At 36.0% G+C, this 26140-nt stretch overlaps 1 protein-coding gene across 1 annotated transcript in view; it reads right to left on the bottom strand.

Moving 5' to 3' along the window:
* Positions 1 to 1869: 1869 nt before the first annotated feature.
* The window catches only part of LOC131946408 (dipeptidase 1-like), a 46606-nt gene continuing 22335 nt past the window's right edge, over positions 1870 to 26140 (bottom strand). Inside the window, exons 9-11 of the mRNA XM_059307155.1 lie at positions 2774 to 2849; positions 2446 to 2587; positions 1870 to 1959 (exon numbers count right to left, since the gene is read on the bottom strand). Of these exons, the coding sequence (XP_059163138.1) occupies positions 1870 to 1959; positions 2446 to 2587; positions 2774 to 2849 (308 nt within the window). The remainder of the gene's footprint in view (positions 1960 to 2445; positions 2588 to 2773; positions 2850 to 26140) is intronic.

Here is a 26140-nt window from a genome sequence, read left to right as displayed (position 1 = left end):
GCAGCAATTTGTTCCTGACGCCCCGAGTCACTGCAGCAATTTGTTCCTGACGCCCCGAGTCACTGCAGCAATTTGTTCCTGACGTCCCGAGTCACTGCAGCAATTTGTTCCTGACGCCCCGAATCACTGCAGCAATTTGTTCGTGACGCCCCGAGTCACTGCACCAACATGTTTCTGACGCCCCGAGTCACTCAGCAACATGTTTCTGACGCCCCGAGTCACTCAGCAACATGTTTCTGACGCCTCGAGTCACTCAGCAACATGTTTCTGACGCCTCGAGTCACTCAGCAACTGCAGTGTCGCAGCTCTCCAAAATCTATGTCCAAGCATGATTTCCATTCCGGGCATCCATTTTAACAAGATATATCAGCTTGTTGTGGTATAAAATGTAAAGGTGTTTTAAAAGTGCTAACATGCCCTTTATATACAATTGTTGACATCTTGATTTCTTATGGGCATATATATTATATACATATATATGTGTATCGGCTATCGTCGGGTGCGAGTATTGCTGTTGTTGTTCACATCTCGCAATTAATGCTTGCACCATCCCCCTACAGTTGTGATGTGATGTGTACACCACCGCACAGTTGTGGTGTGAAGTGTACACCACCGTACAGTTGTGGTGTGATGTGTACACCACCCTACAGTTGTGGTGTGATATGTACACCACACTACAGTTGTGGTGTGATATGTACACCACCCTACAGTTGTGGTGTGATGTGTATACCACCGTACAGTTGTGGTGTGATGTGTACACCACCCTACATGTGTGGTGTGTACACCACCCTACAGTTGTGTTGTGAGGTGTACACCACCCTACTGATGTGGTGTAATGGTGTAATGTGTACACCACCCTACAGTTGTGGTGTGATGTGTACACGACCCTACAGTTTTGTTGTGAGGTTTACACCACCCTACAGTTGTGGTGTGGTGTGTACACCACCCTACAGTTGTGGTGTAATGTGTACACCACCCTACAGTTGTGGTGTGATGTGTACACCACCCTACAGTTGTGGTGTGGTTCGCATCGGCCGTGATGTTTGAAGTCAAAGTGTTGAAAGATGCAGACTGTTGTCAGCATAACGCACCAGGGGTCTCTTACCTGTGCTTGGGTTAATATAGGCTCTGGTTTGGTCACGTGACAGAAAACCTAGCGAGCTTTTGATTGGTTAGGTCGATCAAAGGTTTTGTTCTGTGCGTCAATGATCTGCATCTGAATAGAGGTCTAACAATATCGATGTTAATTTAATAAGTTGGAAGAAAAGTGGAAAGGTAGGGAGATGTGGGTTGTTCACACGCTCGTGTAAGTGTATATTGTTAGTATATCTTTGATATTATTCAGTAGTAGGTCTACTTACTTAAACCACTAATAAATGATAATTTACAATTACACTAATAATTGATAATTTACAGCTTAACTTAAAGGCTTTAATGAACTGCAACAAGTTTTACAACAAATTGTTATATAAATATAATGTAGCAGGATCTTATTTACTAATACAAATAAATAGATTGATAAAATGATTTTCACCCATTCCTAATGCCATGAGCCTAATGAAAAAGTAAAATAATCTAGTGTATACAAAATGGCTATTATTTGCTTTTTTAAATTTTTATTTAAACGTATATAATTATGTTGGTTAATATACTTGCAAGGCAGATTCGTAACAAAATAACTATTAGAATCGATTTTTTCAGAATTATAAAATAAGAGAAAAATACATTAAGAGAAAATATGTCAGAAATTTACATTAAATGTAATAAAAAACAAAACAATATCGCAATATCCATATTTTTAGTAGTTTTATTTCTCATTACAAATGTATTTACAAGTGGTGCAGACAAAACCGAGGAGATCTGCACTTCCTAGAATTCCGTGCGACAATCATTTTTTCTCCACGTTTCCTCGGGGATCAAATCCTCAGAGGGCGGCTGGTTTATCAAGTCCTGCTTAACCTGGGGGAATAGACAACCACATTACATGCCGTTAGTGTTATAATAAAAGGTCATACTTTTAGGTGTATTAAGTCCTGCTTAATCTGGGGGATATACAAACACATTCCATAGGTTAGTGTTAATTTTGTACGGTGTATTATGACCAGTGTGTACAGATTATATATATATATATATATATATATATATATATATATATATATATATATATATATATATATATATATATATATATATATATACCGATCCGTAAATATTGTAAAGCATAATACTTGCCCAAGCATAAACAAGATTCTGCTTTGTTATCATAAGCCTACTATTACAACATTTGACAAACTTATAAGCCCACTATATTACCACTCGAGAAAACAGTGAGCTCTCAATAGAGAAAATGATGACACATTTTGAAAAATAATAGCTAGCCAAAGTGCAGCATTTAAAAAAATCATAAGCCAACTTTCGTACCATACGACAAAATAATATGCTTACTTTTTCCACTTCTTTAAAGACCCGAATGAGGTTTTTCCCAGCAAGATTCTCTATATCTTCTGGACTCCATGTCTCGTTACTTTTGACTAACGCCTCAAACAGATCCGGATACTTGGACACATCCTCCAGTCCTTGAGTCACGCTAGTGATACAGAGATGTTTTTTTTTGTAATTGCCTCACTACTTTTCAATTGGAGTCATTATTAATATCAAATTCTAACATGTAGTATAAATCAATAAAATAAAGTACGAACACTTTGTTTTGTCATTATTGTTATAATCAGATATGTATTTCAAGTTTTATAAAAACCTTTAGTGTTCTACTCACATGTCAACTCCATCGAAATCTCCACCGATGCCGATATATTTTGTTCCTATTCTTCTTTTGACGTAATTGATATGCTCTAAAAAATATCAATACGAAAGACGTTCACCTATGTTCTAAAATACGACTCATTTATTTTTCACGAGCCGACCCGCGGCGTATCATATGCCGCTATTTAGTAATTCATAATTTGTGAATTCGACAGTACCAATGCTTCCACTGAAAATATTTGCTTTAAAACACTATCAGTAGGTCGTTAAAGACGATACCCCCCTCCCCACCCTCCTTTCCCTCAACCCCCACCCTACCCCCCCCCCCCCGTGAAAGCAGCCTCCTCTTAGTTACCTCCACTAAGTTTAAAAATCGTTTCAAACTTAATTTTCTGCCTGCCCCTAATATCCGTCACTAAACCCGGCTCTACGATTGTAAACATTTAACGTGAACCACAGCTCACCAGACCATGTGGGGTGGGGGTGGTAGGGGTATGCTTAGAGAGTAAGAGACGGGGGCTGCTAGGCGCGCTTTCAGTGTGGTGTTTTCTAGGGTATCCAAGAAGAGAATTATATATATAGATAGCTACTTTTTTCATGCAACATCAGCGATATATTTCTTGCCCTGTTTCATTCTATCGTTTCGTTTATATGTAGTAGAAAAAAAATGCTCTTTAGCCCTAGATATCTAATGTGCAGAATACGTAGAGTTCTTGACCTCAGTATATGTAGAGAAGGGATAGTCAGTGCTTTTCTCAGCCGCCTTTACTTTTCCTAAGATGGGCTAGGTACCCATCAGAGCTGGGTGGACTAAGGGATGTACTACCGACTTGGGTCAGGCTTTTTTAACTCGAAACTTTCGGGTTAGCAGTCTAGCGCTCTACCGCTTGCGACACGCCGTCCCACCCTATATAAGCAGTCAGTAAAATGTAAGAAAATAACGTTAAAAAAAATAAAGTCAGTTGCTTAATAAAATACTTAAAAAAAAACTTTTTAAAAAACCACGTTTTTCTTGTGGACTAAAAAGTAGAAAATAACTATTTACATACATTTGATGACAAAAAACGTGGGTACGTTTCCCATCAAATTTCCCGACCCATCTGCCCGACCCACGTTTTTTGTCATCAAATGTATGTAAATAGTTATTTTCTACTTTTTAGTCCACAAGAAAAACGTGGTTTTTTAAAAAGTTTTTTTTTAAGTATTTTATTTTCTCCTTTTTAGTCCGTTGCTACACATGAAAAACGTGGTTTTTAAAAAGTTTTTTATATAGTTTATTTTCTACTTTATCTAATCACTTGATTAAGTATGACTTGACTAAGTGTTTTTAAATACACGGACTAAAAAAATCTTGAGCGACCGATACGCTTTAAACAGAGAAAGGGTGTAATTTACGTTGCTGGCGTGGAGATCTACTCACGAATCACGTGATCAAATCTCCCATAAACAAACAAATAAACGCGAAGCTGAGTTAAGGAAAAACGTGTTTATGTGTATTTTAGCATGCCCAGCGTACCAACCGTGTCACCGTTAACAATGTGTTACCGTGTCCGTTCTCCTTTTTAGTCCGTTGCTACACATAAAAAACGTGGTTTTTTAAAACGTTTTTTTTAAATATTTTATTTTCTCCTTTTTAGTCCGTTGCTACACATGAAAAACGTGGTTTTTAAAAAAGTGTTTATAAATACACGGACTAAAAATCTTGAGCGACCAGGATTCGAACCTGGGTGGTCGCGGCCACAACGCGAAGTACTAACCACTATACGATCACGGCCAGCGCGCTCACATCGATTGGGGCCGAAGTAACTGTGTCAATAGGCCTCAAGTCTTGTCGGTATCTTTGGAAATCATGTCCTCAATTTTATGGTCCTTGGGGCGTAATTAAATTAAGCTAATTACGGTCACTAATTGCTAGTTTTTATGATTGCATCTGAAATTGTTAGGCGAAAGTAGCATGCATGCCAAATTTCAGGTCTCTAGAGCAATCAGAAGTGGGCTAATTTTCGATGTCAATTTTAACAACAAACAAACAAACAAACGCGAAGCTGAGTTAAGAAAAACGTGTTAAAAACTGGCTGTATTACACTGTGTAAACAATGATTTAAACTGTTCTTGTTTACGTAAAAAATATCTTACCTACAACATCTTTAATCGTGGAATTATCACTGCATGTCACAAAGTTTGGGTAAAAATTAATCATTATTATTCCTTTATTTTTTTCCTGAAAAATATGATATTACATTTGTTTTATATAACTGTTGTACACCTAGATGGTTCATTCCAACATTATCTATCTGTATACGAATGAATTCGGGTTAATCTAGTCAGATGTTTTTAAAACGTTTTGAATAAAAGTGCTTGTATTTAGGTGAATATGTTTGAATGTACCTATTTGCATAAAAAAGCATGTGTTTTTTAGTGTGCGTATTTGAAAAGGTGTATGTTTGTTTTGTATGCTCACATGAACATGATTATATGTGTGTATTTGTGTCATTGTACACGCTGACGTGTTACAATGTAAAGTGTATTGTACATTTAGAAGTTAATTTCTATCCTTATTCCCCCTGTTGCGTCCAATGTCATTTCCCTCCGAGTACTTGGGGATCAGTGAGAGGGATGTAAGTGAAGTAATAAAAAAAAACAGCATTGACAATGAAGACATGGGTTCTGAAACCGCAACTGACGGGAAATATATTCTACAATCGATCGGCCACGTCGTGAAATATAAGTATGTCAACATAATAAAATAGTATTTTGTATTTAATTTAGACTCCTAGGACACTAGCCTAAGCCCACGAGTCCACCAACAGCACGTCCCTTACCAACTTGTCAAAGATGGGTTGTTGTGTGGTGTAACCTTACCAACTTGTCGATGTTGTGTTGTTGTGTAGTGTAACCTTACCAACTTGTCGATGTTGTGTTGTTGTGTGGTGTAACCTTACCAACTTGTCAAAGATGGGCTGTGTGGTGTAACCTTACCAACTTGTCGATGTTGTGTGGTGTAACCTTACCAACTTGTCGATGTTGTGTTGTTGTGTAGTGTAACCTTACCAACTTGTCGATGTTGTGTGGTGTAACCTTACCAACTTGTCGATGTTGTGTTGTTGTGTGGTGTAACCTTACCAACTTGTCGATGTTGTGATGTTGTGTAGTGTAACCTTACCAACTTGTCGATGTTGTGTTGTTGTGTGGTGTAACCTTACCAACTTGTCGATGTTGTGTTGTTGTGTGGTGTAACCTTACCAACTTGTCGATGTTGTGTTGTTGTGTAGTGTAACCTTACCAACTTGTCGATGTTGTGTTGTTGTGTGGTGTAACCTTACCAACTTGTCGATGTTGTGTTGTTGTGTGGTGTAACCTTACCAACTTGTCGATGTTGTGTTGTTGTGTAGTGTAACCTTACCAACTTGTCGATGTTGTGTTGTTGTGTGGTGTAACCTTACCAACTTGTCGATGTTGTGTTGTTGTGTAGTGTAACCTTACCAACTTGTCGATGTTGTGTTGTTGTGTAGTGTAACCTTACCAACTTGTCGATGTTGTGTTGTTGTGTAGTGTAACCTTACCAACTTGTCGATGTTGTGTTGTTGTGTAGTGTAACCTTACCAACTTGTCGATGTTGTGTTGTTGTGTGGTGTAACCTTACCAACTTGTCGATGTTGTGTTGTTGTGTGGTGTAACCTTACCAACTTGTCGATGTTGTGTTGTTGTGTGGTGTAACCTTACCAACTTGTCGATGTTGTGTTGTTGTGTGGTGTAACCTTACCAACTTGTCGAGCACATCGTCCTGTACGTTCCTGGTGTTGTTGCAGAGACTGTAGGCCGACGAGTGGCTAAACATGACCGGAGCCTCGGTCACGTTGAGGGCGTCCAACATGGTCTTGTGGCTGACGTGAGACAGGTCCACCATCATGCCAAGACGGTTCATCTCCTTGACAACGATCTAAACAAGCAATTAGCGTGGATTAGTTATTAAAGAAAATATAATAATACATTATAGCCACGAAATTTTTTCAGCAATATATATATATATATATATATATATATATATATATATATATATATATATATATATATATATATATATATATATATATATATATATATATATACTAGCTGCATACCCATGCTCCGCCACAGTGAATCTTTTTTAAATGTACCAACTCGGTACACAAACATAAAAGAAAGAAATACAAACGCAAACACAAACACAAAAGAAAACAATTATCACAAACGCAAAAAAAACACAAACGAAAATGCAAACACAAACGCCTTAGCTAACGCAAACGCGCAACGCATTAAGATAAACACAACTTAAATGCAAACCTAAACGCATACTGCTCACAGTTAAGCCCGTGGTGCAAAATCGCGCCATGCAGGGACGACGACGGAAACGCCTGATTCAACTTAGTAAACGACTGTAATACACCAACTTATCCAAAACAATAAACAAAAGGCAATATTTAATACCCGTGTTTTACTTACCATATTGCACTTATTTAAAACATTCGTGTTTTACCTACCATGTTTTCGCCCCTTGGTCGTCCGCAGATGTTGCATTCACATTTTTTTTACTTTCTCGTATATACGAAGTATAGAGAAAGTCTTGTAATCGTGCAAAAAAAATAATCGAGATTTTTACAAATCTCGACGTTTTACACCTCACTGATCCGGAAAAACATAATTTTGCAATCTTGTCCGTATGTCTGTGTGTGTGTTTGTGTGTGTGTCCGTGTGTAAACACGATTACTTGAGTACCGTTACAGCTAGGTTGATGAAATTTCATATATAAGTATTTTATCAAAATCGTTGATGCGTATCAACTTTTGAGCGATTTCCGATAAACGGAAGTGGTAATTTTCCTACTTTGAATAACTTGAGTACTATTTCAGATAGATAAATGAAATTTCACATGTAAGTAAAAGATCTAATTCTCTACCTTTGAGTAATTTCCGTTGACCAGAAGTAGTAATTTACGCTACTTCCGATTTCTCAAAAAACTAATGTAAATTTTTAAAGTATTAAAGTATTATGCACTTTTTATTTGGCGTTTACTTGGTGTGCAATTAATTTGTCTACGAGATATTATTCTATTTTTAAAACTTTAAGTATTTAAAATGGATTAAAAATCATGTCTATAGCCCGAGTTCCCATCCCCTGTTATTTTATATAAGAATATTCGAGAAAGTTTAGGGGAGATCAATCCCGGTTTATTTTATTAACGTGATTTGAATTTTTTTTTTAAATTAGTTCTCATTGAATAATTATTAAACATTTTAAGTAATTTTTTGTTTTACCTTTCTGTTATGAAAAGGTACACATTTTTTTTTCTAGGAATCGAAGTATCTAAGTGGTAATATTATCTGACATTGATATGTTTATTAAGATTTAGTGATGGGACGTGTATTTAATATTTTCTTAATGTTATGCAAAAAAGAAACAACTGTGGCCACTAAAATACATTTAAATAGTTGTATAAACAAACCCTGCTTTAACACTCATAATAAGACAATATATATATATATATATATATATATATATATATATATATATATATATATATATATATATATATATATATATATATATATATATATATGTACATATATATATATATATATATATATATATATATATATATATATATATATATATATATATATATATATATATATATATATATATATATATATATGTACATATATATATATATATATATGTGTGTATGTGTATGTGTATGTGTATGTGTATGTGTATGTGTATGTGTATGTGTATGTGTATGTGTATGTGTATGTGTATGTGTATGTGTATGTGTATGTGTATGTGTATGTGTATGTGTATGTGTATGTGTATGTGTATGTGTATGTGTATGTGTATGTGTATGTGTATGTGTATGTGTATGTGTATGTGTATGTGTATGTGTATGTGTATGTGTATGTGTATGTGTATGTGTATGTGTATGTGTATGTGTATGTGTATGTGTATGTGTATGTGTATGTGCATGTGCATGTGCATGTGCATGTGCATGTGTATGTGTATGTGTATGTGTTTGTGTGTGTATGTGTGTCTGTGTCTGTGTCTGTGTGCGTTTGCGTGTGCGTAAGCGTGTGCGTAAGCGTGTGCGTGTGCGTATGCGTATGCGTATGTGTGTGTGTGTGTGTATGTGTGTCTCTGTGTCTGTGTCTGTGGCTGTGCCTGTGCCTGCGCATGCGCATGCGTATGTGCGTGTACATGTGCAAGTGCATGTGCATATGCTTGTGCATATGCAAGTGAATGTGCATGTTCATGCTAATATATGTGTGTGTGTGTGTACGTGTACGTGTACGTGTACGTGTACGTGTATGTGTTATATATATATATATATATATATATATATATATATATATATATATATATATATATATATATATATATATATATATATATATATATATATATATATATATATATATATATATATATAGACCTACTAGCGTACCAGTCACCGCACGTTGCCGCGGTTATAGAGGAAAGTTTGACGAAATATATAAAGAGGGTTTCATCAATGCGTTACCAATCCTATGTTCTTAGATCCGTGATCTTGTTTTCTAAAAGTGAGCTTTTTAAATGTAAACAATGCCTGCGCTTGGATCATTATTATCGGGACACGGGTTTACATAAACTTCCGCATGAAAACGTTGAGTGTACGTTAATCACTAACATAAATAATGATGTAGAACACACTTTACTGACCGCCCATCTGACAGTGACGTATAGGGGCGCTCTCTGAGCCAGCGATTACACTACCGCTGAGGCGCCGCGTACGGTACCTGGCTAACATAATCGCCATAGTGCAGGGGTCGGCAACCTTTATATATGCAAGAGCCAAAAGTTTCAATTAAGTAACTTTCCCAGTTTTTAAAGAGCCACAACATTTTTAGTTCAATATTCGGTATTTGATTAGAATTAGGTAAATTAAGTTGATTTGTTATTTAAAATAAATTGCTTTAAATATGAAATAATATTTATTCATATAACAACATAGACATGTTTCGCCAGAATAGTAAAATTAGTAATTAAATAATATTATTCTAGGACTATCTTAATCCGCTTTATTTTATTTTTTCTTTACGGATATCACCGTCTCAGGAGGTGTCTCCCATTAGCCAGGGAGGCCTTAACACGGCAAACGCCGACTAACTGGCTTGGATATCGGTTTGAATAACTTGCATCGTTCGCTTCTATCCTTTGTTTCTCAACAGGCTTATCGTTCATCCCACTGAACGCAGAGTAAACTCGTACCCCACCGTCCAGTGAAAATGAAATGATATAACTATGAATATTTGTGCAAGGAGCTGAAGAGCCGCATCTGGACGTCAAAAGAGCCGCATGCGGCTCGGGAGCCGCATGTTGCCGACCCCTGCCATAGTGCTCTCAGGATAATCTACTCTTCAAAGTTTCATGGCGATCGGATGAACGGTGTCGAACCGCAATTTTTTAAATTTTAATATACCGTAGACCTATATATATAGAAAAATCGCAACCTCCCGGGCGAGGCCCTTGCAAAATTATTATTATTTTTTATTTATATTTTTACAAATACCTCAGCTCCGCAAAGTTCTATGGCGATTGGATGAAAAGTGTGAAACCGTAATCAACTTTTAATTCTATATACTATTTATATAGAAAAAACAAATCGCATCCTCCTGGGGCGCCACCCCTGCAATTTTGAATTTTTCCCGCTGAAACCTCTTCAGGAGTATTCTCAACAACATCCCTAAGTTTCATGGCGATCGGATGAAATGTGTAGTAATGCATAAAAGACAGACATGCACGCACACACACATACATTTCTTTATATATGTATATGTATATATATATATATATATATATATATATATATATATATATATATATATATATATATATATATATGTGTGTGTGTGTGTGTGTGTATACACATATACATTGTTATGCATGTATATCTTATACAACTTATGGCATTATGCTATATAATTTGAAATAAGATACAGTAGAACAAACTTTTCCAAACTCGTTGAGTCCATCAGATCCTGGCGGCTTGTTTTCTGGATCGTCCATATGGCTGGTGCCTGCCCTGATAGATAGATATGAGGTAAATATGACTCTTCGGTGACAAACGATGACAGCAGGGATACAAAACTTAATTACAACTGTCTTTTATTTGTTGGGTACAAAGGTTATGTATGGTTTGTTTAAATTGTCAGTAACTGGTCCATTAAAGTAGTTATGTATTTCTCAATGTACAAATGCCACTACTATGTAAGCTTATGTCATTAGATGTACATGTCGAAAGACTTTAATCATTGGATAACCAACTTACGATGTACTGTTTAGGATACCAACTCGCATATTTCTAAATATCATGTTATTTAGGCCTACATGTATAACTCACCAAGGGGTGTTGCAGCTGTGAGTCAAGGACATATAGCGAACCCCCAACTCGTAGAACATGCGGAGGTTACCGAGGCTGCTGTCAATAGAGTGACCTCCCTCTAGTCCCATCAAGCTCCCAATCTTCCCCTTGTTAAAGGCGTCCATAATACCTGGGAAATGACAAGCAGTTTAAACATCAACTGAGTTGGTGTTTTCGGGTCGGTAAAACTCATGGCTGCTAAACTGGAAAGTCCTGAGTTCGAAACCCACGGCCAGTAACTTATCTAAGATAAAAATATAACCTCCAAAATCAAACAACTACTGCTTTGTAGTTTGTTCTTGAACAAATTCAGAATAAAAAGCAAGCTGAATTTGGAGTCAAAGTTCAATATGGCGTATACACGTTTGGCACGTAGAATTAAGTTGTGAATGAGGAAATCACGTCAAAGATTTAAATATTAGCAATGAAGACGAGCCATCAACTCACAACAATAACGGACAGACACCTCTTAAATATATATTAACCTAAGAACCAAATCGGTTCATTTGTCACGTTGATTATTGAGTCGTAATCTGAAAATTTCTACTCACTACTCAATAAAAAAATAAAAACTTTGTGACATCATTATATTTTAGCATTGCTAGATTGAAATAATTTCCTTTCTAAACAATTTTTTTTAATTGCCTCAGACATGTAATTTATAGCGTCAGTTGTGTGTGTTCGCTTTAGTATTACAGTTTTCATCATCTGCTTGTGAGGACGATACAGATTTACAACAGTAATATTTCTTTCTTACTTGTAGCCTACTTTCATTCATTTAAGATGGTTTACTTATACATAGATCTAATACAAAACGTCTAAATATTAAAAAAGAAAAAAAAAAGAAAAAAAAAACAAAAAAAAACAAAACAATAACCTGAAACTGAAAATGCAAATGTGTAATTAAATGATGATTCATTGGATTTTTTCCTCGGCGTGGTGGGCTGAAATTTCCTTTCTAAACAAATTAGTTGTAATTAAGCATTTACATATGTTTGAGACTACTATAATTAAAGAGATAATTTTTAGCGCAATGTCCATTCTGGAGAATTGCGTTTATTAACTCGTCATTTCTGGGAATGGATGGATGTGTGTCCGCAGCTTTAAGTCGTATCTCCTCCTGAACGAAGCAATATCGAGGACTAGTTTCAAAAGCAAATATGTTAAACAAGTTCCGAGGATGATTGTGGGCCAAAATAATTCCGGGTTTCCTTCCTGGATTTCCCGGAAAAGCCAAAAAACCTCAAAAAATGCAGTTTTTGGCCCATATCTCGGCAACCAGACCATTTCGCGACTTGAAACATTTACCAATCGATTCCTGCCATAATTTAGAACAATATTGCCGAAAAAAGTTTTCAAAAATATCCTTTCGTTCGGTCACAATTTTTTTTTAAAAGCGCGACAACTAAACACCCCCTACACGTCCGCATTATTTAAAATTACATTATACATAATACATTACAGTACTATATAGCAAAAAAGGCAGTGGAAGGCGAAGGAAAGGAGGGTAAATCATGTGACCTGGCTGGCTTAGCAGCGAACTGCGCGAGACGCAGGCGAAGGAGGAGGAGCTATGATTTATCTCGATTTAAAATTGTTATGGATAACATAAGAAAATTGCGCTTAAATTGTCACTAGACTTTTTATTAACTTGTTTTTAAAAATCATGTGGATTAGACATGTGTCTGAAAATCAGCCTCCTAATTTCAGATTTAAAACTTATTGTCATATTATTGTTTAAATAACTTAACACGCAAAGTCTTTGTAAGCAGATTATTATTATTATTACTTTTTTGCATTAACGAAAAAAAAATTACTACATTATATACTTAAAAAAGAAACAGCTGTAAAGAAATATAAAATGTTCTTTAATTGATAATTATGTCCCTTTTCAGTTTTTTTTTTCTAACCAAGAAAACATACATACCTTCGCTAGTTGTGACAAACTCAAAATCGTCAGGGTACCTGGAGACGAACTTTTTGATGACGTCAGTCTGGTCTAAAGAGAGGGTGACAGCGTCCTTGTACTGGCTATTGCACGACACGTAGATCGCCCAGAACTGTTTGGACACGTTTACATTACACTATTTCTTCAAGTGATATGAGAAGAAATGTAAAAGACACATACCAATTATATCATCCAGAACTATGAGAACAGATTTATATGGTGCAATTCTTTAAGAACGAACTGGACATATTTACATGACACATAATCTTTCACTACGATAAGCTACATTTTTACTTTCTCGTATACAAAGTATAGAGAAAGTATTGTAATCGTGCAAAAATATCGAGATTTTTGCAAATCTCGATGTTTCACGCCTCCCTGAGTGGGAAAAACATAGTTTTGCAATTGTGTCCGTCTGTCTGTTTGTGTATGTGTGTGTGTGTGTATGTGTGTCTCTGAGCAGGATAAGTTGAGTACCGTTACAGCTAGGTAATGAAATTGCATATATAAGTATTATATATCATTTGTAGTTCTGTATCAACTTTTCAGCGATTTCCAAAAACCGGAAGTGGAATTTATTCTACTTTTAATTTTTCAAAAGCCTATAACTTGAGTACTGTTTCAATAGATAAATGAATTTTCAAATGTAATAGTAAAAGATCTAATTCTCTGCCTTCTGTCAAATTTTGTGTAATTTCCGTTGAACGGAAATAGTAATTTACGCTATTTCCGATTTCTAAAAAAAAAAATTGAATTGATAAAGTACTTATAAAATATTCTACACTATATTATACACAGATTGTTTGGCGTTCACTTGGTGCGCAATTCTTTTTTTATACGAGATTCTATTCTATTTTTAAAAGTTTAAGTAATTAAAAATGAATAAAAAATTATGTCTATATCCCGAGGTGCCACCCACCGTAGTGTTATATAAGAATATTCGAGAAAGTTTAGGGGAGATTACTCCCGGCTTATTAATACATATATTCCAGATCGAAGAGATTATTTTAAAATGAAACACGTATCTTCCAGAACTATGTGGACAGGCATATGGCACGCATAGAATCAAGAAACATGTAAGTATACTTGTATATCTCGTATTCTGACAGCCCATTCAGTCCATTAGGAATCAAACACACCCACTCACTCATCACCCAGACTGACCTGAGCACCGACCATGCCCTTCCTTAACCTCGGTATGTCCGTCTGTACCTGGTCCCAGCCCGTTGTGAGGTTGGCAGCCACGCCCACTACCGTGTTGTTGGTCAGGTTACGGAATTGGTCAGCCAGGTCGTTGTGTCTGTAGTTGATAATACGGCTATTACCTCATGACTTATGTGTGGACGAAATCATACGTTTGGTTAATGCGTTGATTAGGATGGATGAAGTATCACGTATTATTCCATGTGATGGTGTGGGATAGGTAATGTGCTCAATGTAATGATCATACGGTATTTGACACAAGTAATATATTTTAAGAAATGTCATCATTTTGTGAAGATTTCAATTGTTGTGTTGTAAAGTAAAGCTCTCTTTTTAAAACCAACGGTTTATGGGGCAAGATAGTGTTTACTTGTTTCCAAGACCTAGGCATATGAAGGAATAGCATGGTCATCACTATGTCCAGCCAACTTTATTTTCCCTTACATGTGTTATGGTAATCATCAGAGCTGGGTGGATTCAGGGACGTTCTACTGACTTGAACATGGATTCGAAATCGCTTTTCCGATCACTGTTGCTTTAATTTAATTAATTTTCAGTGTAACTACAATAAAGGAGGATAAACCTGCTTTGTGGCATGTTGGATGTATTAAATGTACTGAATACTATGGAACAAAAAGGTAAGATGTAAGGGACAGAAAAACACTAACTTACCCAAATATAAGTGGCAGTGCTATCCCTATATGACACAATGACATTGACTCACCCAGATGTGACAGTGATGTTACTATGTGACACAATAATAGTGACTCACGCAGATGTGACAGTGATGTCACCTTGATGTGACACTGATGTCACTATATAACATAACAACAGGGACCTACCCGTCAATCAGTGGCACACGTTTCAAGATGTCTGTGATGTTCGGTTTCTGCGTGTCCCTCGCTGAAACTCTTCCCGAAGCATCGTCATCGTCCTGTAGACCAAGTCCTAGTCCTAGTCCTAGCGTCAGGCCCAGCACGGCGACCACAGAGATGACCACTGGCCGAAGTAGACACACATCATTGTTAGTTCAAGGTTTATTTGAAAATACGTTTTTTTTGTACACGGCAAAACCTTGTACATAGTGGTAAAAACACGTGTGTACTCAGCATCAGATTACATTGTCTTTATTTCTAAACCAACGTGTCCACTTCGAACCGAATCTGTCAGTTAGAAGTGCCCGAAATTTCACTCGGGTGTTTCTATCTAGACAGAATTAATGCCGACTGACGACAGAGAAAGCAAGTTACATAAAAGCGTGTAAAAAGTAATGTTTACATTTCACACCATAACTATAATGTTGACTCTAGCCATAACTCTAACCCTTATATCCGACTCTAAGATCACTACCTTCACCCTGACCTTCCCGTATCCACTAACTATTCCTGTAAACTTGCCTTAACCTCCGCTCTAAACCTAACCATAACGGAAGTAGACTAATATGTTTACCATGAATTAACCAGATGGCACTACACTTTTTAATATTTAAACTTCTTTTCTTTATCCTAATCAGTCAGGTTTATTTTTAGATGTGTTAATTCGACATACATAGATAACGAATTCATTATAGGTCAGTCGATTACACAGGTATTCAAAAATGTATAAACTTCGAATTGTAAAACTTCATTATGATCATAGTCTCCTATACTTAATGAACATGTTCAAGTTGATATCCAACGGTAAATACATATAACACATCTATAGCGGATACTATACACTCGCAACTCACACCAGCTATCCTTGGCATTGTTAAAAGCCATTCGCTTATATAAGCACCAGTAACATACCTCGGAATACGATTAGTTACAATTAGATTAGTTACCTATCACTACCATATTGTCATGCAATTCGTGAGCACCTTAACTCACTTATTCCTGACCTAATTCTTCACCTACTCGAGCTCAGGATCCGAACTCTACTAGACTTTCGGGATTGCAGTCGTCAGCTCTACCACTAAACCTCGCGGTACTGCCATGCTTGCCTATCTGTACATAACCTGCAGCTAACAAGACGACAGTAACTCACCTATAACCGTCTTACTGCGGTGTTTTCTTGCCGAATGCAGCAGTCCCTCCAGACTTGTAGACCTATCGCGTGCCATCCTGACCAATAATCCGTCTAAATCCTCCCAGAACAACAGCGTGGGACCTGACAGTCAGACCGGTAGCGCTGATTATCCAATTACAAACTTTGGTGCGCCTTTGATAAAAAATAATTGACCCAATTTTGAAAGTACTATTTCGTGTGTCGACATTTAAACTAGATCTAGCCAACACAAAATATTCCCAAAATACTGCCTTCGAAAACAGATAGGTCCTAATTTTTTTTATTAGCAATAAGTTTATTTGTGATTATTTTTTGAAGTTTTTGTTACAATAAAAACAGATTATGATTTTTATTTCTTTTATTAGCGAAAAAGTAATTTAATTTGTGATTAATTTTTGAAGTTTTTGTAACAATGAAAATAGATTATTATTTTTTTTTCTTTTATTAAAAGTAAGTTCATTTGTGATTATTTTTAGCGCAATTTCCATTCTGGAGAATTGCGTTTATTAACCCGTCATTTCTGGATGTATGAATGTATGAATGGATGGATGGATGGATGTGTGTCCGCAGCTTTAAGTCGTATCTCCTCCTCAACGAAGCAATATCGATGACTAGTTCCAAAAGCAATTATGTTAAGCAAGTTACGAGGATGAACATAGGCTATAAAAATTCCGGGTTTCTTTCATGGATTTCCCGGAAAAGCCAAAAAACCTCGGAAAAAAAGCAGTTTTTGGCCCATATCTCGGCAACCAGACCACTTAGCGACTTGAAACATGTACCAATCGATTCCTGCCATAATTTAGAACAATATTGCCGAAGAAAGTTTTCAAAAATATCCTTTCGTTCGGTCACAAATTTTTTTTGAATTAATTAAAATTTGGACCGAATTAGTAGGCATTTTTTCCAACCACACCACACGCGTCATCACGTTCAATAGCTGCACCATCACGTTCTATGGCTTCGTCATCACGTTCAGTAGCTAGGCGCGCAATGGTTTTTAGTCATGTAACTCTATTGTAAATAAAACATGTAAAATACTGAAATGTTTTTTAAATAAAAAAAGTTTTAATAACTAACCAATGGTTTGACTAACCCTGCTCTTGATTTACGCTACGACAGAGCTATTTTTAGATAACATAAGGAAATTGCGCTAAAATTGTCACTAGACTTTTTAATTAACTTGTTTTAAGTTTTTGTAACAATGAAAACATATTATTATTATTTGTTTGTCTTTTATTAGCAAAAAAGTAAGTTAATTTGTGATTAATTTTTGAATATTTTTTTTTGTAACAACAAAAACAGATTATTTTATTCTTTTATTAGTAAAATAGTAATTTAATTTCTGATTAATGTTTTTTAAGTTTTTGTAACAATGAAAATAAAAACTTAAATCGTTTATGAATTTCTACGCCACTTCACCCGCTCCAATTTACATTACGGTCCCTATTATTACTATTTAAACTTCCAGACAGTCTTTAACTATTATTCCATTCTATTTACAGAGTTAAATTTAAAGCCGCATAATCTTCCCTTATTTAGCTTTAAGCCATCAAAGTACCTAACTTTATTCCACATCAATACCTAGCATTACTACACCCACATTATCCTAAAGTCAAACCGCCTCATCACAAAGATCGTAGCATCAGTATGCAATTTGATGCTTACAAATAGTCTTTCTTTCATAACAACTCACGGGCAAAGAACCAAAACTTCAAAACCAATAAAGCTTAAATTCAAATTTATTTATTAATTTATAACATGTTATACACAAGCACAAACATTTGACTTATAAAAGTACTAAACTGTATACAAAAGCGCATATCACTCATTAAAACAATATAGTCTGTAGTTTAAACCACAGTAAAGAAAGCACTTAACCATGGTATTAAACCGCATAACTATAAAATAATAAAAGGTTATAACATGGTGTTCTAACTTTATAACTTGACTGTTATGTTTAATATTTATTATCTTTGTACACACAATATACCATATCAACATTATACACAATAAAACACACCACAATTTAATATAAATATAATCTTTTACTTTTTATTAAGATCTACACTACAAGCTGTATTTATAAATTACGAACAACCACACACCACACGTATTTTTTCTCATTTATTATCACAACATTTAAAACAACAGTATGAAGTAACAGATGAATGAGAGACAGGCGGACCAGTGACCCATATTTCATAGTATCAACCCCCCCACCCCTCCCCCCAAGAAATATTTAAAAAATAGCAACAACAACAAGTTAACAATCCATTATACTTGTGTACCGGGTAGATTTTTCAGGTCTGGCGGCACTGTCGTTCCGCCCCTGGTCCTTACGCTTGACAACTGGACAACTGTAAAAGAAATGCCGCGAGTTGAGGCACTCATACGTGACGCACGGAATAAATTTGCTTGATGGTACAGTAACGTGGAGAAGTTGACATCTGGAGCGCTTACGATCTTTAGGTCAACATATTAGTGCTAGCAAGAGTTCTCTTACAGGAATATAATAAAAATTTAAGTAAGAAGCCAACTAACAATTAAAAATCTAGAGGTATGCTTGAAATCTCCCAAATTAAGAAGGTGTGAGCAAGATTTTGACAAACTTTCAAACGGCATGCAAGGTCAATGCTTCCATTGATGTAAGTAATGTAAATATGTAATGATTATATTTATATTTTATGATTACTAATTTTATTATTATAGCAGAGCTAGCTAAAATACTATAATATGTTTCGTGCAAAACATGTCTTTTTACTTTCTCGTATATACGAAGTATAGAGAAAGTCTTGTAATATTGCAAAAAAAAAATAAAAAAAAATCGAGATTTTTACAAATCTCGACGTTTTACATCTCACTGATACGGAAAAACATAATTTTGCAATCTTGTCCGTATGTCTGTGTGTCTGTCTGTCTGTGTGTCTGTGTGTGTGTAAACACGATTACTTGAGTACCGTTACAGCTAGGTTGATGAAATTTCATATATAAGTATTTTAGCAAAATCGTAGATCCGTATCAACTTTTGAGCGATTACCGATAACCGGAAGTTGAACTTTTTCTACTTTGAATTTTTCAAAAGCACATAACTTGAGTACTATTTCAGATTGATAAATGAAGTTTCACATGTGAGTAAAAGAGCTAATTTTCTACCTTCTGTTAAATTTTGAGTAATTTCCGTTGACCGGAAGTAGTAATTTACGCTACTTCAGATTTCTCTAAAAACTAATGTAAATTTTTAGAGTACTAATAATAGTACGCACTAGTATGCACTTTTTTATTTGGCGTTCACTTGGTGTGCAATTCTTTTGTCTACGAGATTTTATTCTATTTTCCCAAGTTTTCTTTAACTTGCTTTCGCGTCTTTCCAATCAAATCTTGCGATCGAAATTTCGGGCACTTCCCAGTTAGCTAGCGCGCTGAAATTTTCAGGGAAGCTTTGTTTTCAATGACAATAGAATATGCAATTGTTATTATTACTAAATTGATCCATGGAAACATTTTATTGATAATTTTAGACCGCTATATAATTGTACAAAAAACATGGGGGAAAAGGGACATAACCCAGTAATTGTAATTTGATGAAAACAAGGTTCGGTACTCTCCCTCTTATTGCTTACTGAGTAGTTGTCACGCGGTATTTGTGTAAAACAACCAGAACGAAACAACTGGTGGCCAGTATGGGGGAGACGATATGGTCGAGTGGTTGGGCACACGATTGCTAACCCACTCGACACGGGTTCAAGGCACGTGTTTTTTACGAGTTGTCTTCGTTTACCCCAAAAAAAAAAGTGAATGCGAAAAGATAAAATCGATAGCAAGATTTTAATGCAAACAAACAAAGACTAAAAAGTAGAAAATAATTATAATTAAAAAAGTTTTAAAAAATCCACGTTTTCTGATTGAACTAAAAAGTAGAAAATAAATACTATACATCACAATAATGCAAGAGATCACTCTATAAGCGATGAAAAACGCTTTTAGTTTTGATGAAAAACTACTTTTTAGTTCAATCAGAAAAGGTGGGTTTTTAAAACTTTTTTAATGATAATTATTAGAAAGTTTAAGTATTTAAAATGAATTAAAAATCATAACTATATCCCGAGTTCCCATCCCCTGTTGTTTTATATAAGAAAAAATATTCGAGAAAGTTTTAGGGGAGATCACTCCCGGTTTATTTAAAAATATGAATAAACATTATTTCATATTTAAAGATATTCATTTAAATTATATATATATATATATATATATATATATATATATATATATATATATATATATATATATATATATATATATATATATATATATATATATATATTAGGTGTGTATATATATACACACCTAATCATAAATATTGAATAAAAATGTTAGTGGCTCTTTAAAAACTGGTAAATTTTGTAATTTGCATATCTTCCTTCTCAAAAGGTTGCCGACCCCTGGAGTAGGGCGTTTTGAGTATCTACACCTGGGATGTAATTTAATTGTCCCTGGAGTTAGGGATCCAAAATTAATAATGGAACAAATTTAAAAGTTTTACAATCTAGTAATTGATCATTTATTTTTTAAAATCTCAAGCGAAAAATTATTACCTGTACATTTTAAAATATTAAAAGTTATGGTTCTGTAGTATGATAATTTTAATAACTAATCAAACAGTTTAATTATGAAATCTATTGTTATTACAAATAGCAAGTTTTATAACTTAAAAATCGTCTATTATTCTACATTATCTGCATTGATTTTTTTGTGTGTGTATAGTTTGCAATTATTGTTAACTTGCTTCCCTTGTTTCGCATAGCATTTAATTCTTGAGTTATTTTTACTTTCTCGTATATACGAAGTATAGAAAAAGTCTTGTAATCGTGAAAAAAAATCGAGATTTTTGCGAATCTCGATGTTTTACAGCTCCCTGAGTCGGAAAAACATAGTTGTGCAATCTTGTCCGTATGTCTGTGTCTCTCTCTTTCTCTCTCTCTCTGTGTATAAACACGATATCTTGAGTTCCGTTACAGCTAGGTTGATGAAATGTCATATATAAGTATTGTATCGGGGTCGGCGTGGTCGAGTCGGTAAAAGCTCCGAAAAGTCTCGAGTTCAAGCTGGGGACAGCCACCCATCTATGAGAGACAACTCCAAAATCAAACAACTGCTGCCTTGTAGTTTGTTCTTGGTTGGACAAAGGCTATGGAAGCAAATCCAAAAAGAAAAGCAGGCTGAAATCGGAGTCAATGGCCTCAATGGCGCATAACCAGTTGACACGTAACGCTTTATTGTGATGGAAGCATGGTCGAGTCGGCAAAGCTCTTGGTTGATACATTCGAAAAAAGTCGCGAGTTCAAACTGCCACTCTCCCAAATGTCATGCCGACGTTGAGACCACTGACATAAGTTTCAGCTTAAACTCTGTTCATCAATGCAAAGTCCAACAACTCAGTCGCTGTTCTCGTGATGAAAACGGCGAGGAGCCCATGGACATTGAATACAGCCCGACATCAGATGATTACGATGCCAACCGTTCACTCTCCCAAAAACGACGCTGTAACATGTTCAACAATCTCGAAGTACCTACGAAGAAGAGAAAAATCTAAGAGCTGACGTGTACACGAGTTGTTCAGCACAAATTGCGCTAATGGACATTTGCTTGCCTCGCTTTTATTTTCTTAAACATTGTCGCATGTTTCTTCAATTGATTTTTAAAAGTATTTGTATTGTATCAAAGCAATACACGACTTATGCCATGCTTTGCTTATCTTCATTAACTGTTTTTATGTTTCGTAAGAATAACATTATTTTAATAGCTGCATCAGCAAATGCAACATTCAACTTGTAGATAAACTGTTGTAAAAAATTCTGAAACAATCTACCAATCTACATCATTATCTTTGGGAATGTCTGAGTCAAAGGCTAATCAATCACCATGCAGGCGACCTCATTAATTGGGGGGTGGCTCACTAGTAAAGACTAAGGTGGGCTGGGTGCAATATATAACTTATAAGGGAGGCTGATCCACCCAGTGGAGGTTTATATCATGTGCCCAGCTTGACTTGGATGAGTCCACGACCAGCTAATCTAAGTGCGATGTGCAGTGTGGTGTACAGTCACCATTCAGTCACACTCAATTCAGAATATTCTGCTGACACTTCGTTTTGTGCTAAACTGTGTAAGAATGAAAGATCATGACATTGAATTACAACTGTTGCACTTAATGTTTTGATCAATCGCACACAATTTAATTACAACTGCTGTTTTCTTTTTCTGTGGTATGTGGCGTGATCCAAGACAGAGAAGGGGCACAATTGCGGAGTTGTAGCTTAGCTTCTTTCTGAAAACTAATTATCGAAATTGGCAGGAGCCATTCCTTTCACAGATTTACTGAATTAAAATTAAAAATTTTACCTTCTTAAAATAATGCAAATGAACAATGGGATATTAGAAAAAATAGAAAAATAATGACGACATGAAGAAATCGTGGGGATAAAATAAATGTAACCACAAATACGTTTTAGAAATAACTAGACTACCCGTCATCCGTTAGATAACTGTGGGTTTCGGGGGTCATCCATCAAAAAACATCACGTCTGTCACTCAGAGGCATAGCGACCCTTCCCGGCGCCCGGGGACAAACTTTTCAATTCGAACCCCCCCCCCCAAGATTTCGATTTGCAACCCCCCCCCCCCCAACTTTTGATGTGCACCCCCCCCCCCTCAAGATTTCGATTTGAACCCCCCCCCCCACTCAAACTTTCGATTTGCACCCCCTCTCAACCTTTCAGTTTATTTTTCCAACCCATTTCGGCGCCCCTAAGGCCCCCCCCCCGCCCGGGAACATATGCCCCCCCCCCCCCCGCCCGTCGCTACTGCAGTGTCACTTATCGTCACAAAAAACAGACCCCACATTCAAAAATATGTTTTTTATCTTTTAAAAACACTGAAAACACCGATTTCTGACTATCCCTTCATATACTGACATCACAGGTGACCTACTCAACTCTACTTCACCTGCCCAGTGTCCCGCCAAGTCTCAGACAACATGTTTTTATCGTTTAAAAAACGATTCCAGCCGAGCATGTCTCTGACCACACTATTCCTTCATATGCTTAGGACAAAGAAACAGATGAACCCTACTTCCCCTGCCCTGTGCCCCGCGAGGTCCTCATAGTCAACCTTATCATTCACATATAGGGCTTAAGAAAAAATAATTGAAAACGTAAAAAAAAAAGTTCTATTAATTTTTATGACCCTGACTTTAAAATGTAGCCTTCATTCTCCAAAGCAAATTTTAAAATGCTTTTCTGGCATATCTAGCCCTGGCCACCTATACCATGTTTAAATAATGTGAACACCCGCCATTTTGCTCGTGGTAAACATGGCCTAAAAATGGTCGGAATTCATGCGTCCGGTCCGGACGCCATATTGTTGTTAGCAGCCGACCACGCCTCCAAGTTAGAAAGTAATCCTACTATATCTAGATCTAGAACCTAGATACAAAAAATCCCATGTATTCTCGAATTAGATTATCATTGAAGCTAAACAAAGATTTATATAAAATAATTAAGGCCTGAAATAGATTCTAGATGTAGAATTTACATTAAGTCTAGATCTAGAATTTACATTGAGTCTAGTGACCTAGATCTAGGCTAGATCTATTCTAGATCTAGAATCTAGGCTAGATTCATAACTTTCCTTCGACAGCTGATCTTTAGATCTAGAGAAATTTATTGTAAAACTAAATGAAAAAAGACAGTTGAAAATTGATATAAGTGTTGGAACGTAATAAATACAGCAAACGGACGTATTGTTTAAGTTATAGCCGGCAGAAAATTAGCTTTGTAACGCGTTAAACTTTTGAATGGGCCACAAAGTCTATGATGGAGTCCGCCATTTTTATTGCACCAAAAAGTAAACACATCATGTGACGTCACTGTTTCCGTCGAGTCTAGTGGTTTTTGTAATCTTTTTAAAAAAAGTGGTTAATCTACATATGAATAAATCAATAAATTAATAAACGTCTTTAAATAAATGTGTGATTAACAGTCTGTCTTAAAACAAAATTTTTTCTCTACCTACATACTATTTTACAGCTGTCCACGATGAATAGAAGTATTCACAATACTCGATCAGCCAAACAAAAAAACAAACAAACAAACAAAAAAATAAATATTCAAACATGTAAACAAACTTGAGTTTTAGTAGTATACTAGGCATACTGCCTAGCTTCGCTTAGGTTTTCAAAAACATTTGATGATTTAAATACTAATTATTTAGTGATGGATGAGGTGTTGAGTACTTGAATTTAAACAGTAATGCTAATTTTAGAGATTTTTTTTTTCCTTATGTTATCCATAACAATTTTTAATTTTTAATTTTTTGTAAATATCATCCTATAAATATAAACTCCTACACGATGCTCAGTTTAAATCATCCTAGGCCTACAAGATGCTCAGTTTAAATGTTCTTAATTAATTTTTTGTGACCGAACGAAAAGATATTTTTGAAAACTTTCTTCGGCAATATTGGTCTAAATTATGGCAGAAATCGATTGGTAAATGTTTCAAGTCGCTAAGTGGTCTGGTTGCCGAGATATGGAGCAAAAACTGCATTTGTTCGAGGTTTTTTGGCTTTTCCGGGAAATCCAGGAAGTAATTCCGGAATTTTTTTTGGCCCACAATCATCCTTCGAACTTGCTTAACATATTTGCTTTGGAACTAGTCCTCGATATTGCTTCGTTGAGGAGGAGATACGACTTAAAGGCTGCCGTCACACCAGAAATGACGAGTTACTAAACGCAATTTTTGCCAGTATGGAAATTGCGCTGAAAAGGATATATTGAAAAAAGCCGCTGTTTACATGTATAAGAAAGCGGTTTCTGAATTTTTTTGCCAGCGACTGTCTGTTGATTACTGTAAGGTTTTGAAATCCATGCATTATTTTCTTGGTAGTATTTTAGTACATGAGCGAATATAAACGAGTAATACATGTCTTCAAACACATGGCTCTTCTCAACATGCTGTTAGCGACTAGATTTTCAAACTATTAGACATGGAGCCCATATTTTCTTATTTTAACCCCTCGGACATGTAGTTTACAGGGTCAGATTGCCGTGTTTTAACACTACAGTTTTCAGCATCGACTAACGTGGACTGGTACCGATTTACAATAGTGATACTTATGTCTGGCACGTACGCCTACTCAGGGGCGAAGCGAGGGGGGGGGGCGGGGGGTGCGGACTTTTAGATAAGACTAGACTACCCGTCATCCGTTGGATAACTGTGGGTTTCGGGGGTCATCCATCAAAAAACATCACGTCTGTCACTCAGAGGCATAGCAACCCTTCCCGGCGCCCGGGAACAAACTTTTCGATTTGAAACCCCACCCCCCCCGCCGGTTTTGATTTGCACCCCCCCCCCTCAATATTTCGATTTGACCCCCCCCCCCACTCAAACTTTCGATTTGCACCCTCCTCAATTTATTTTTCCAACCCACTTTGGCGCCCCCTAAGGTCGGCGCCCGGGGACATATGTCCCCCCCCCCCCTCACTACGCTACTGCAGTGTCACTTATCGTCACAAAAAACAGACCCCACATTCAAAAATATGTTTTTTATCTTTTAAAAACACCGAAAACACCGATTTCGGACTATCCCTTCATATACTGACGTCACAGGTGACCTACTCAACTCTACTTCACCTGTCCAGTGTCCCGCCAAGTCTCAGACAACATGTTTTTATCGTTTAAAAAACGATTCCAGCCG

Source organism: Physella acuta, unplaced genomic scaffold (assembly GCF_028476545.2).
Source record: "Physella acuta isolate Inbredline_101_S28 unplaced genomic scaffold, ASM2847654v3 ptg000560l, whole genome shotgun sequence".
NCBI classification, from domain to species: Eukaryota; Metazoa; Mollusca; class Gastropoda; family Physidae; genus Physella; species Physella acuta.
The sequence above is the reverse complement of the archived record's forward strand: the minus strand, read 5'-3'. Positions and strand labels throughout refer to the sequence as shown.